The 14,563-nt window shown below is 42.5% G+C and overlaps 1 protein-coding gene across 1 annotated transcript in view; it reads right to left on the bottom strand.

The window, feature by feature from the left end:
* ME3 (malic enzyme 3) overlaps positions 1 to 14,563 on the bottom strand; it is a 114,087-nt gene that overhangs the window by 29,634 nt on the left and 69,890 nt on the right. Inside the window, exons 4-5 of the mRNA XM_084226437.1 lie at positions 4,737 to 4,812; positions 2,067 to 2,228 (exon numbers count right to left, since the gene is read on the bottom strand). Coding sequence (XP_084082563.1) covers positions 2,067 to 2,228; positions 4,737 to 4,812 — 238 coding nt within the window. The remainder of the gene's footprint in view (positions 1 to 2,066; positions 2,229 to 4,736; positions 4,813 to 14,563) is intronic.

Here is a 14,563-nt window from a genome sequence, read left to right as displayed (position 1 = left end):
GCTAATATCAGATCTGTTTTTACAGCCACAGCTGTTTTCCCTTAGAAGGAAAAATGAAAGAGGTTTTCCTGTGAGTTTGACACATTAGGGCTCTGCAGAGCCATGAAACAGAAAGGAGACCCTTTTGTGTAACTGTCCTGATTGCTCCTACAGCACTGTGTGCTCTTGGGGCCTGTTCACAGAGCACAAAATTCTGCTACAGACAAGCTGAGAGATGCCAAGCTCTGAAAAGACTGATTTGCTGAAAGTGTATACAAAGTATTATGGACTGGCAGGAGGAGAAGTTGGCAGCTGACGCTAAAAATATAATACAATGGCTTTATTTACTGAGTTCTACCTGAGGTTCATGCGTTAGCAACAGAGTCACCCTTGGCTCACCAGATGTTAATGGGCAGAGATGAACAGGATGAATGCCTCTAAGAGATATCTTATTAATGTACTGATAAACAAGTTAACTTTTGGGGCAGGATGCTCCTAGGATGTGCTTAGGATTCAGTTAATCTGGGTTTATGCACAAGAGAAAGCCATTAAATAAATAAGCAAATAAATTATTTATATTGTGAGGAATACATTGTTCATATTGCTGGAACACAGCAGCTTCTATATCTTAACCCCATATGTGGAAACTGACACCACAGAGAAGTTCCTAAACACAGAAATTACATCTAATCTTGGGTAGAAGAAAAAGGGTCCAAGACTGATTCTGTAAGTCCCTTCTTCTGATGTCATCTGACCCTTGCAGAGGCCTAAAAATCATTGGTGCCACTTTGGATTTTAGTGTCCCCTGTCAGCTGAGACAGAAACAAGATGGACACGCCCCATCAGATGCTTTTCACTTTTACCCAGGTCTCTCTGGGAGAAGCTCCAGCTGGGAGGCTCAAAGCACTGGTGGTGTGCAGATCAGCATGGAGGATAAGGAAGAGATGAAGGATCTGAAATCAAATACAACGTTCTATTGACTGGAGACCGCAGTAAGTGAGAGACTGAGACTTAATTCCTGCTTTAGCCTCAGTGGGTCAAAACTCAGAGTTCTCCCTTTTCAGGAAAGACCATCAATCAGGCTGAGATGGGCACACCCTGTATTCCACAAGTCCATGACAGGCCGCTGTGCTAAAGGGGTAACATAATCCTGGGGCCAGAGACCAAAGAGGTAATTGAGATTCTCAGAGGTCAGCTATGGGTACTGATTTTGCATTCTTTCATTCTTTTCAAGGGTCCAGTGTGAGAGGTTTGGGGCAGGACTGAAAGGGGTGCAGAAAACCTAGCTGTCCAGTGAGCATCAGCATGTCTGAAAATGTCAGCATTAATTCATCTTTATACACGAACACAAAGCTCTTATACCCCAGATTTTTTATGTCCCTCAAGAAATGTGTGTTTGGTTTACATGGGGTCATGTGAAGCACGAGTACATTTTACAAAAATGGACAAGCCCAGACCATCACAAATCGCTATAGGATATTAATTTTAAAAAGACATCCTCACAGATGTCCATTCTGGCATTGCTGAAATGTTGCACTTTGGCCTTTCTGAGCCAGAGTCATAAGGCAAGAATCTGCAAACAGATGGAGTCCTCTTGCTTGGTTATCATGTGCAGTAACATGTGTAATCTAACAAAACAGTGATATTAATCATTCCCAAACCACTCACCAGGGATTCTCCATTTCTGGAATATAGTCATCTCTACACAGACACGAATATTTGCCTGTTCCCTCAAAATTACCAGAGGAAGAATCATTCTGGGACTTCCTGTAGGAAGCCTGTCAACTCACCTTGCCATGCTGAAAGGTGGAGCTGAGCTTTCAGCTCCAGCTGGAAACTCTGAGACTGAGTCTTCTCACCAGGGGACCATGAGTCTATTTAGTGTTTATTTCAGTTCCCCATAAGGAAAAAAGGTTCTCATGCACCAAACTGGAATTAAACCTTCCCACTTTGCTGCAGTGCTGGTCTAGCCATCATCTCATTTTGGATGTCTCCAGCCTTGTCCTCACATTTAGGGAACTGGCCCCAGTTAAGTGCTAATCTTGATTCTTTCTCCCCCATGTCAGATTTATGAAAAATTGTCTTACCTCGTTGTCTGTGCCAACATCCAGTAGGACAGGGAGACATTGTTGTGGGTCAACTCCACCACAAGCTGTGTACAAAGCAAGCTTTCCAACTGGGATGCCCATGCCGTAACTTCCTAGGTCTCCTAAACCAAGAATCCTCTCTCCATCTGTCACCACGATAGCCTAGGAGGATCAAAAGAGACTGTTGTATGGGGTTGCTAAGGCTCTAGAAGCAAAACCAGCTACACTGTTTCCACACTGATGCCACTTTGCAGATGCACGGTGCAATGGAGATTTGCTCCTTGTCCACGACAGCATGTTAATTAGCTATCAGCAACAGGGGGCTGCTCATTTTTGGGGGTAGAGAAAGTGTGGTTAACAGGCAGCAGCTCACAGTGTGGGACAACAGCAGCTCTGCTGGAGAATATTTCCATTCACTGTAACAGAGCCCAAGCAGCATGGCTTTTTGTGCATTCCCAGCTGTACTACAAGAAGTATCACAAATGAAATCTGGCCTTGATTTTTTTCATCTCTTTTTCTAGAAGACTAAAGTGTGCTTAGGAACTGTATCTGTGGAAGAAACAATTCAGTATCCTTTCTTATTCAACATAAACTATGCACATATTTGAACTTTTTGCTATTTGCTTTTCCTTTTGAGTCAATGTGAAGTGTTAGCATGAGAAAGTCTCTTTTTGGGTGGGCTCCATCTGGTTTTGGGTGTGCACTCACTTCTTTACCACGCCCAGAGGATGCAGTTGGGCTTGAAAGGCAGCAATGGGAATAGGGAAAGCAGCAAGCATATGCACTGCTACAGGTTTATCCTGAAATTAAATGGAGTTAATATTCCAACTATACAGAGAATATTAAAATAAAATTAAGTTCTAATGAATCAAAATATTTCTCTGGAGCATGGATCCCCTTTCATCCAAATACGTGTTCTCAGGCAAACCTAAAAACCTTCCAATAGCATTTAGTTTAGATATCCATCAGAGAGAAAAATTCTTCAGCCTAGGATGGGCTGCAGCACTCTATGGTTACCAAAGCTCCTCAAGGCAACGCTGACAAATGAATCAGAACAGAAAATACAGCATAGGAGAAATGTATTGCTATTTGTATTGCTATTTCTGGATGATCAGAAATTATTTCTTCTCACTTGTTCTGCTTCTGGTACTATGATTATTTCAAGGCAGCCCAGCTTTGACAGGAAGGTTGAAGGTGAGGCTCATTAGAGCTTGGCTAAAGCTTTGCTAAGCTAAGCAGAGCACCAGCACCCTTCCAGCCCTTCCAGGCAGAGGATTCAGGGTTTGGCCCATATTTCCCATTTCTACAGTAAGCACTATTGATGTGAAGCCCTGATGAGCCAAATCTAATGAACAAAATGTGGGCAGCATCTCCAGGTATTCTGCACTGTCTTTGGTGGGTGGTGTTCAGTGGTGGGGGGTGTTCAGCCTTTAAAAAAAAAAACAACAAAAACTGGGTCCCTCCAGGGACTTAGGTGCAGTCCAGGTGCCTCCCTGCTTATCTCAAAATCTTGAGTGTTCCAGTGCCTACCAGTTCAGGCATGAAGAAGTCTCTGCACAAAGACACAGGGGAACCTGTGCTGCTAAAACGAGCTGCCTTTGTAGTCTGGCAAACCTGGAAAGCAGATAGTCTGAATCTCTTTCATGGGCCATTGCCTTTCTTATGGTCTGTTTTGGGTGCCAGAGGGGCTGTTTCAACAACAGCCTCTAATCTTCCTGTGCCAGTTTCCCCATCTGCAAAAACATTTCTATTAGCCATAATGAATTCTGCTCACAGTTCTGAGTTGGAAACAAATGGAAATACTGAGTTTGTTGGACAGAACAAGGACAAAATACTTAGCCTGCCTCTCTTCTCCATGGTTCCAAACACAAGTTTGTATGACTGTGATCACTCTTTCTGAAAATATGTTAAATTTCCATTTTCTTTCCCCTTAGAAATGGAAAATGCTTGCAAGATTTTCTCAGCTGCCAAACCTTTGTTCTGGGAAGAAGCAGATGATTGACAGGGAAGCAAAACTCTGTCAATAGTCATGGAAATTCCCAGAAAGATGTACTTTCAGACTGATAGAATAAGGTGAAGTGACTGGCAAGACCTGTCTTAAGTGTTGATTTCATTTCATGCCAGGGACTTGCCCAACCCTGAGCTCTAGTGAAAAACACTTCACAAGAACACTTTTTGGGTGGGGTGTCAGTAATATTTTCGGCTGCTGGATATCAAACATGATTTGCAGAGTTGCCAGTGCTCTTGATGCTGCATGACTCACTGGATTTGGGAAGGAGTCCCACAAGTATGTTAATTACAGAGATATTGTAAAGAGCTTTGGTACAAGTTAGCCACACAATTCTTCAATACACATATCTTACTTTTTCACCAGGCCCCCTATTCTGTACAAATTTATTAACATGCACATTTTTTTCATTGACCAAGATCCTGCTACCTCTGAAAAAGCTGTTCTTGACCGCACACATACACGATAGAGTCTCTGAAGTCCCAACTTGACTGGAAATTGAAACTGAGTTCAGCCTGAAAATTGTCTTAGGAAGAACAGCATTCTTTGCTTGTCCTTTTAAACAGCCAGTTCTGTAAGTGATGCCAAGCAGGTCCACTAAATATCCCATTTTGCACCAAACTGCCTGTAATTTCCCAGTCCAGAGAAGACATGCCACATACCTTAACATTTTCTTCAGGCCAAGAGTTTAGCATTGTTGCAATATGGCCTCTGTCATGGATGGTGATAAACAATCCCCTAAGAGAGGAAAAGAAAAAGAAAGAAAGAGAAGAAAAATAAGCCTTGTAATAAAACTAGTAATTCTAAGATAAAAGAAAACAGGTGAACTTGAAAATGGAGGGATGTAAGCTGCTGAGTACAAAACCAGGCAACTCACTGACACAAAAATGAGACCTCAAGAGACTGCTAATAGCAAGGTAAATTCTCATTTTCAAACCAAAAGGCTCAACATCCTTAATGGCAACTTCATTCAGCAGCCACCAGTGTTGAACATTTAACACTTGTGAAACATCTTTGCTTCAGGGAGCAAACTCTGCCTTAGTGCAGAAGAGTTTTCTAGTTAAAACAATTTTGATAAATGAAGTGGAGGATGATGGTTTTACCATAAGCCTTGTTACTCATTCTTTCCTGAGGAGCTTATAGCACCTGGCCATCCAGACAGTGAAAGCATGATCCTTCTTACCCAGCTACCAGGGTCAATGACAGGGATGGCTACTCCAGAGCTAGATGTTTTGGGTCACCTCTCTAGTCCACAGAACTCCAATCCAACTGGATCAATATCTGCCATGATATTTGCTTTGATCAAGCCAAAACTGCCCTTGTGAGTGTGCTTCTTTTTTCCCAATGAATATCTGATCCCAGTTTTTGACATTCACCAAGTAAAAATCATGAAAAATTATGAGAAGTGAAACAGAAAATTAAATGTTTGGGCGTAACTTCAGTGTAAATTGTTTATATAGAAAATAACATAGCTGATTGCACTAAGGTTAATCACTTCTCAATGCAAAGGTCTTCAGGGTTTAAACAAAAGTGCCTTCTTTTAAATAAAATTAGGATCTGGAAGAGATTGTTTCTGAAATATGTTTTAGATTTGTGGCTTATTTTTTTGCCTCTCTGCTGTTGTTATCAAAAAGAGTATCTGTAGCAGGGATTCTTTCAATACTCAGGACAACTTTATTTACATTGACTGATCTGTGCTCTGGATGCTCTGGGATTTTGCTGAAGTTCCTTTTAGGCTGCACTAACCCCAAAAGAAGCAATCTGTCCTCTATACCTATGTCAGGGAAAATTGCTTACATTGCTCACAGTGCTGTCTAATCACTGCAAATCAAGGGCTCTAACTCGAGGACTCCCCTTGGCAGAAGGATGCAGCCATTTTCCTTGCCTTGTTATCTGCTCACAAAAGCAGGAGTTATGCCAGCAATTAGTAACAGTTGGAAAAACGGATTTTTGATGCTTACATCTCTCCACTGTTGCTCAGCCCCAGAAAGTTCAGATCCGGTCATGGTTGGGACTTCTAATGTGAAACATTAGGGAGAAGAAGCTGGAAAACAACTTCCATTGTAAGGCCATATGAGTGATGGATAATCAAACATAATTGGGCTACTCACTCTGGCAAGGGCTTATCTCACATGACTCTTCTAGGGGACAGATATCTTCCCACAGTCAGCCTGGGATTCCTAATGAAAATGCCCTTTACTTCGAAAAGCAGAAAAATAAAAGTGCTGACTTCAACACTGATCAAGTCACAATCACACAGACAGATCAGAAAGGCAAAAAAGGAAAATAACATTTCATTTATTCAGTGTAATTCTTTAACACTGTGCCAATAACCAATGAACTAATCACATACACATGGCTTGCCTCAAAGGCAGTATTCACAGATGTCAATCTTCATAAAAAGGGAGTACTGTACTGCTGCCATCTATGTTTAGAAAGCAGTTATTAACTGGAAAGTGCAAATTAAAAGTGCAAATTAGTAACATCCCTGCATATACTTCAGGTTGTGATATGCTGTTAGGAAGAATGCTATTGTTTGAAGGTAACATTTTCTATACATAATGAAGACACCTATTAAGTGTCTAGCTGTGGGCCTCATACATTCACATCTCTCCAGTACTGAAGGGAGTCCACCAGCTATGTAACCTTTGAAAAACATCCTGAGCTCCCAGCAGAAGCTGAACCCACCTGTCTACCCACTGCTGGTCATGCAGCTCAATGGAACTGAGAGTTGTTTCATATGAAAGTGGAGAGAGCAGCTACCCAATGCCCCTTGATTCTGACCCTTGAATCAGGAGGGCAGTGGTCTGGTCTTCAATCCCTGCTTGGGATTTGCCAGCAGAGAGAATTCAGCTTGGGTCTTCCAAAATCTGACCACTACTTTCACTATGCTCCTTGGGAGTAGGACTCTCCCAGCTGTCATTGGATTGGCTTGGCTTATATAGCCTGCTTGGTGAATGAGAGCCAAGCATGGAGAGACAGCCCTCCAGAATTTGTAATTGCTCTTTACTTTACTTGAGGCAAAATCAGATGGCTTATTTTAGACTAACACCCTAATGGCACTACCATCTTTGCAAGGAAAACCATCAGGAGGAGCAGAAATGGTGATCCATGGGGAAAAGTGGGGAAAGTGACCTCTCTCAGTGACACATCAGTGGGCATGTATCTAAGCAAGCCTCGTATTTCACTAATGCTGAATCCAAGAGCCAAGGGCCCAGGTTCAGTAAACACCTACATTTCCAATGCCTTTGGGCAATCAGCTGAAGCAGGTCCCTGAATCTGGCTGAGGCTCTGTGGCCTCCCATTAGGTGTTCAAGCATTCAGAATGGGATCCTGGTAGTAGTGAGGTGGAAATCCCTTTGCAGATGGAATATGCAATGACCAATTCTGACAGGCAGTTGAGCAAATTAATGCTATTTTTGAGATGCAAAGGGAAACAGACACATCAGACTTTAGAGTCAGGGGTCACAGGTATGTCCTCATTTTGTATGATCCCCAGGAGAGTTGAGCTCTCCCTCCTGACAGCACCTTACCCACAGAGATGAGCTGGCCAATTAGCTAAATAAACATGTTCCAAACTGGCAGAGGGTTTATCTGTCCAAAAATCCCTTCTGGATGACAGGCAGAAGGAACAGACAAGATCCACAAACCAAACTCAGCAAAAGCTTTGCTGATGAGTGAACAGGGAAGAGTAGCAGCCAGGTTTGTCCCAAAGACACACAAACACTTTAGTGTGGTGAGGGTGGTGAAAACACTTGAACAGGTCACCCAGAGAAACTGTGGATGCACCTTCCCTGGAGGTATTCCAGGCCAGGTTGGATAGCCTCAAGCAAGTTGGTCTAGTGGAACGTGTGCCTGTCCATGGCAAAGGGGTGGGCTTCATGATCTCTCATCATTTCCAACCCAAACCATTCTATGGTTCCATGATTATAGGAGAGGTAACAGGAGCAAAAGCTTATTTGTGCCTCTGAGAACAGCAAGGTAGAGCTCTGAAGACTAAGAGGAACAGAATGGCCTGTGTGGACCAGTAAATAAGAAACATCCAAGTGGCAACAAAATAAATTAACTTAATTTTTCTGTGGAAAAAAATACAGCCTAAGCCTTCTGAAGGAGAAATGAAATCTCAGCAACATTCCTCACCTTTATTTTGCCTTTATCATCATGTCTACTCTAACTCACTTGGGATTACAGTTGATAAATTGCTTCAGAGAAACAAAAAGAAATGAAGCAGTTTCCCTTTAATCTCCTTGGCACTCAGTAACAAGGGTTCAATTAAAATGTAAAGCTAAAAATGTAAGTAATTTTGATCAAGTCACATAACCTAGGCATTGTGAGGGGCAGAAATATCATGTTTTTCCAGACCAGAAAACTCACCTGTGCCCAGGAACCTGCCATTCTACGTGGGCTTAGTCATGCATGGGGACAAAATTACAAGAACTAGGGCTTAGTAAAAATTAACTACCTCAGCAATTCCAATCCAGAATGTAGATGCTGTACCATTATTTCTGGTTAAATAGTAACCTCCAGAGATCTGTTAGATTTGTGGGGATAATTAAAAGTGGGGAGTGCTTCAGCCTGCATTCATCAGGGTTTCAGAGCTGCAGTCTCATATTCAGGCCATTATGTCACAGGTTTCGCTACAGCTGCCTTTGGTTAAGGTGGAAGTCATGCTAGATTTTATTGTGCCACTGAGCACGTCTGTAAGAGTCCAGGAAACTTCAAGGAGAGTTACAGCTTCTTAATTTGTCACTGAGGCAGTATTTCTGTCTGGATGTCAGCAAGTCCAGTAAAACTGCCTGAACTGGACTGCAGGATCTAAAAAACTGCAGGTCACTGCAGAACCCATCAAGGCCTTGAGTATATTCACCCACAAGACCTTTTCTCATCCCTAAGCCAGGGCCATTATCTTTTCTTTTCTGGTTTTATCCTGACTGAGTTCATGGCAGTACTCCAGGACTTCTCACAGCGTACCATGTGAGCCATAAGAAGAATTCTGCTCTGAGCCCCAGTACTGGTTAGATCTTGGCCATCCTGATGGCATTCTGGAAGTCCCATAATAACAACAATCCCTTTCTACAAGGCTCATTATAGAAAAAGTTCTGAGACAAAGAAAACATGGCACATTTGATAGCTAGAGGAAGTGGTACTAGATGCTGGTGATGGCTTTTTGGAATAACATTTATATTTTTTACAAGGACATGTAGTAATAGGGCAAAAGATAATACCTCTTTTAAACGGGAAGAGGGCAGGTTTAGATTAGATATTAGAAAGAAATTATTTACTGTGAGGCTAGAGAAGCACTGCAACATGTTGCCCAGAGAGTCTGGGGACCTGCCATCCCTAGAAGTGTTCAAGACCAGGCTGGATGGAGCTTTGAGCAATCTGACCTAATGGAAGGTGTCCCTGCCCATGGCAGGGAGGTTGAAACTATATAGTCAGTAAGGCCCATTTTAACCCATTCCATGGTTCTATGATTCTTTTAGACATTTAGGAAGGAATTAGTTTTAACAGGTCTCAGATATTAGAAAAAAGAAATATCCATTAATCCTTTCATACAGTAAGAAGTTCTTTAAAAAGGCTAAGTAGTGTTCCCTTTTCTGACAGTCCTGGTTAGCAAAGCTGACTTGTGAGCTATTTCCCATTAGAAACAGCAGTGGAGCCAGCAGTGCTATCTCTAAAGCGTTATTGTTTGTTTACAGAGAATGTTCACTCCCCAAAGCACAGAGGGGAGTAAAAAGCATTATGCAATCCATCCTCATAGCTCTAAATCTGTCCTCACTTCCCTCCTACCCAGAAGTCTCTCTCCCTCTCCTAATGGCTTTTCCTTGGCAATTACCAATGCTCCTGTGGCTATGTTGGCAACCCTCCTGGTGCAGTCTTGCCCCACTGCTGCCTCTGATGTGAAATCAAACAGAAATCCTCTGCAATCAAATGCAATCAATGCCTTTGCTTCATCAAGCTCCATGTAAAATCTCTTTGGCCATTGCTGTGCTCTTCTTCCAGTCTTGTCCCATCCTGTGGGTTTGAATAGCTTTCCTATGACTTCAGTTACTTGTTTACCTCTATAAAATTAATGGCCTCTTTACACTTACCATATATGTTACTCAGCAATTATAGCCACCAGCGTTCACATCACACTGGTCAAAAGCCACAAAAGAGCAGAACAAATGATGGCACTGGATCACTGATATGTATGAAGCATGAAGCAAAAGGACATCACTCTTTGATTCGCCTGAACTTCTCTTACTAGCTGAGACTGAAGATGATTGCATATTTATGATCCATGGAGGAAAAGAGAAGGATGTTAAAAGCTCCTAAGTTGACAAGAGTTGAAAAACACCACCCCTCCCACTCAACTATTGCAGCTTCATCCTTCTTCTCCTTGCTTGCTTCTCCAAAGGACTTCTCTCTCGAGAATAAGATACTCAGTATTTGCACAGTGTTATCCAATATTTACTGACACTGTAATGGTCAGACTTGCTTAGGGTTTGGTGTACAGCAGGAAAAACACAAAAAACCTCAGCTGCAAATTCCACTTGCTTTCTGCACAGACATCAGTCCATCAGCCTTGTTTATTCAGAAAAGAGGTGTCTTTATTAATGGGCTACCAGGCTTAGCCTTATATAATTACTTGTTCCTGAGAAGAGGAACTGATGAAGGGAAGTAGATTAAAATGGTAGCTAAGGTCCCTAATTCTCCAGATACTTCTCAGCCAGCCAAGGAAGGGTCCTTCCAAGCAGTCTGGCTCCCTGTGTGTATGCTGCCATAGCAGTTCAGTGAACTGCAAGACTAAAGGTAACAAAACTCAAGTTTTGTTTGATTTTCTTTGCACTTATGACCTTCTAGTCTGGGTGCTATCAGGGGAACTTGCTTCACAAGTGAGGAGATGATAAAAACGACTGTGTAAGTTAACGTTACGAAAATGCACATATTCCCAATACTTATGTCAGACAAGCAGGCATCATGAGCAAGTGTTTTTATCTGGATAGGAATGGCTCATTTGTGGAATACTAATAAAGGTTAAGCATCTCCACTTACAACCTGAAGCTGATGAAATTCTACTCACATAAAAGTCCTTGAGTGCTTTAACTTAATTTGGCCTGGACTTAGAAGACATAGGAAGTGCATGGGAAATAATTACTTAAAAAAGCAATAAACAAAAGAGATGAGTCAGATCTTTGCCAGCATTCCAGCCTGCACCAGGCTGCCATTGGACAGTCATGAGAAAGTTGTGAGACAGCAGCCAGAAACCTACAGTGAGTTATAAGGCTGGATAGAAAACGGCTCTGACAGGCATGGCACAAGCTGACCTTCTGCAGTGATCACAGCCATTCCTTACACAAAGGCATGATGCTCTCAGAAAACCTGGAGCAAGACTGTCTCAGAGTAACACTGAAACGCACATGTCCAAATTATTTTCACACCGAGGAAATGAAAAACCAAGTTGGCTGGTCACGGTGGAGGGCTGCTGACAGTGGCTGCACGCCGCTCTGTGCTCTCTGCAGTCTGGCTGAACCATGCCCCAAGGCCAACTGACTGCCCAAGGCTGCAAAAGGGACACACGCAAGGGAGGGATCAGCTGATGGGCTTGGCTTTTGTGAGAAAACTCTCACTGCTGTGCCAGAGGAACAGGCTGTGGGAGCCACTCTGGATTTAAGGCCAGTCTGTGTTAGTGGTGAAATAAAATGTGGTTACAGTAAGGCCCTACATTTTGTTTATTTTTACTTTCAAAACCCATATACAAAATTGACAGGTAGAGCAATGTGAGCATTTAGGGACATTTCCAGCAGCTGCACCCCCACTGTTGACGTTTTTTTGGTTCTGGTCTCTGCCAGAACAGGACAAAAGGCTTCAGAACATTAAAATAAACTTTGAAATTGCTTGGCGGTTTTAGGGAGCTTGAGATTACAAATGCCTGTGGGCTACAGACTTTGGAGAGAAACTTTGTGCTAGCATGCACTGATTTGTCTAAATACAGTACAGTTAATCATCAGATCAGACAAAATCTCTGTGATCATTCATCAGCTATTTTTTTTCAGATTTTTTTATAAAGGCCAAGAAATTTTCATTGTTTTAGGTAATTTTCTTTGTAAATTGTAGCCTGCTGACCAATACCCTGAGGTAATAATGAAAAAATAATAGAAACCAAGCACAATCAACTATTAGTGAAATATAAGTCTCTATACAGAGATTTACAAGGCAATATATCTATAATTTAAATACAGTAAGAGATTTAATTTCAAATGATCTCTAACACGAATAATTTCATTACTACTATAAATGTCCTTAATGTTATCACCATATATTTTACGTAGGAAACCCAAAATTCAGTGTGGAACCCAGAAGATGCAGGCTCCAAGGTACGATAATGAAAGATTCACTATCCACACAACCCCCCTAAACCCACACTGGGAAATCTCCATGGTCCCAAGGGACTGAAAGCTGCTAAGCTGTAGAAAACTGCCAAAGATCAGGAACAGGGAGATTTAAGTGAGCACCTATGAGTACAAGTTGTAGCTCTCCCCATGCTCTGGCACAGTCCACCCCCTGCCACAGCAGGAAGGTCCTGACCACAGCCTAAAGCAAAGCTTTTTCCTATCTGCCAAATAATTAACACCCACCACTATTTTTAGCAGGGCTTTTTTTCCCCAGGAAACAGGCAATTATACTGTGTCCTCTCTTACCTGCTAGCTCATTTCAACAAACTCATCAGAAAGGTAAAGGTCTCAAAGATGTTTGTTCCCATACTCTTTTATGAAAATTACTGTTGGGATAAGGAGAAAAGATTAAGGGGTTCATGTCCTCACCATTCTGGAGAGGGGAACATAGACTGTACAATGACAATTATCCTGACAGCTGCCCAAAACCACAGTCTGCAGCCGCAAACAACAAGTGCTGCTTCCCACCTAGTACCTATTCTAGTACCTACTCAGCCCTTGCTAACAAAGCCTTAGAGCTTTCCTGGGCTGCAGGAATAAGCAGAAGGCAGAGAAAAGGAGAGAAAAGGTGACTGTAGAGGACACCAAATGAAAAACCAGAATGGTTATGGGGCAGGATCAAAAAGGAACTGACAGGAAATCAGAGAGGACAGCAAGCAGAGCACTGAAAGCTGTGCTCACTGCTCCCTAAGGAAGAGGTGAGGGAAGGCGAGGAGCACAAGCTGCTGTGAATGGCCATGGTGAAGCACAGGTGGATATGAAAAAAGGATGAAGGGGATGTGGAAAGGAACATAAGGTTTCACAGATATGAAATGTTAGGGGACAGTGGACAGAAACCAGGAGGAATCCTGGATTTATTGGTTCTGCTAGTCAGGCATCAGCCTAAAGAGTAAGTATCCTCTCTTCAAGTCCAGGGGGAAGTTGATGGAGAAAGACCAGCTCAGTACTTGTTGTTATTGGTCATTATGCAGCAATGTGAAAAGGCAAGAGGGTTGGAAGCAGGTCCCCAGTGGATCTCTGCTATGCACATTCTAGGATTAAGGCAAGAGGCAAGCAGACCCCTGTTGCTCTTGGCTTGTCATGAGCTGCTTTTCCCTACTGTATTCTCAAGACTGGATTCTCTGGTTCAACCAGAGAACTGCCAAGACATAGCATAATTCAGGGATTAAATCCTCCTTGTATTTTAAAACTTGACAACCTCAAATTTCCCAGTGTCCTTTCCAGCAGTGGTGTTTCAATACTGTTTAGGAGGGCCTCCGAGGAGGTCTGTCTGTGTAAGGATCAGGCTGCTGGAGCCAGGGACTGGGTAAGAGCCAAACAGGTCTGCAGCATGGGGTCTGACTCTGGCTTACCCCAGATCTCCCTTCTTGCTAATGTGCAGGAGAGGAAGACCAGACTGCCTGTCACCCACAAATAAATTTACAGATGCAGTTGGGTAAAGACCAGGCATTGAGGTGAGATGTAAGTTTCCACCAACCAGCAAGAGTGGGTACTTCCCAAATTCAGTAACCTTTGCTGCATTTAAGCTCATCGTGCCCAAGGGACTTGATATTCTTTGTTCAGAAACAATTTCAAGTGTAGGAAAATTTGACTTGGCCCTGATTTTCCTCTGCCTTTTTGGAGGTTCTGTCCTACACCTGACTGTGTGCTGGATCCTGGAAGTATCTCAGTAACTGGAAGATTATAGGAACACAAAGAGAAACACTGAGATGGTCAATCAGGGCTGTTGCTCAGTTGATTTTGACCAAGGAGCCCTTATCTGTTTCACTGCTAAGCACACAATGTTTTTTGTTTTACTTGATAGTGCAGAGGTTAAGGTGGGACCAAAACCCCCTGGGAAGTTAAATTAAGTCCTGATTATATTTCCTTCCTGTGCTGTGCAAATTCTTCCAGGACCCACACCTTCCCTTTTAAAGCACACTGCAGGGAGCCCCAAAAATGAACACAAAATTAGAACAAAGTTCGACAAAGAAAAGAAAGATTATTTTGACAATACTACAGAAATTAGCTTCCAGATAAATGAAATATAATTTGGTATACTTTTAGTGAAT

Source organism: Fringilla coelebs, assembly GCF_963513975.1.
Source record: "Fringilla coelebs genome assembly, chromosome: 2".
NCBI classification, from domain to species: Eukaryota; Metazoa; Chordata; class Aves; order Passeriformes; family Fringillidae; genus Fringilla; species Fringilla coelebs.
Note: the sequence above shows the minus strand (reverse complement) of the source record. Positions and strands in the feature narration are given on the sequence as shown.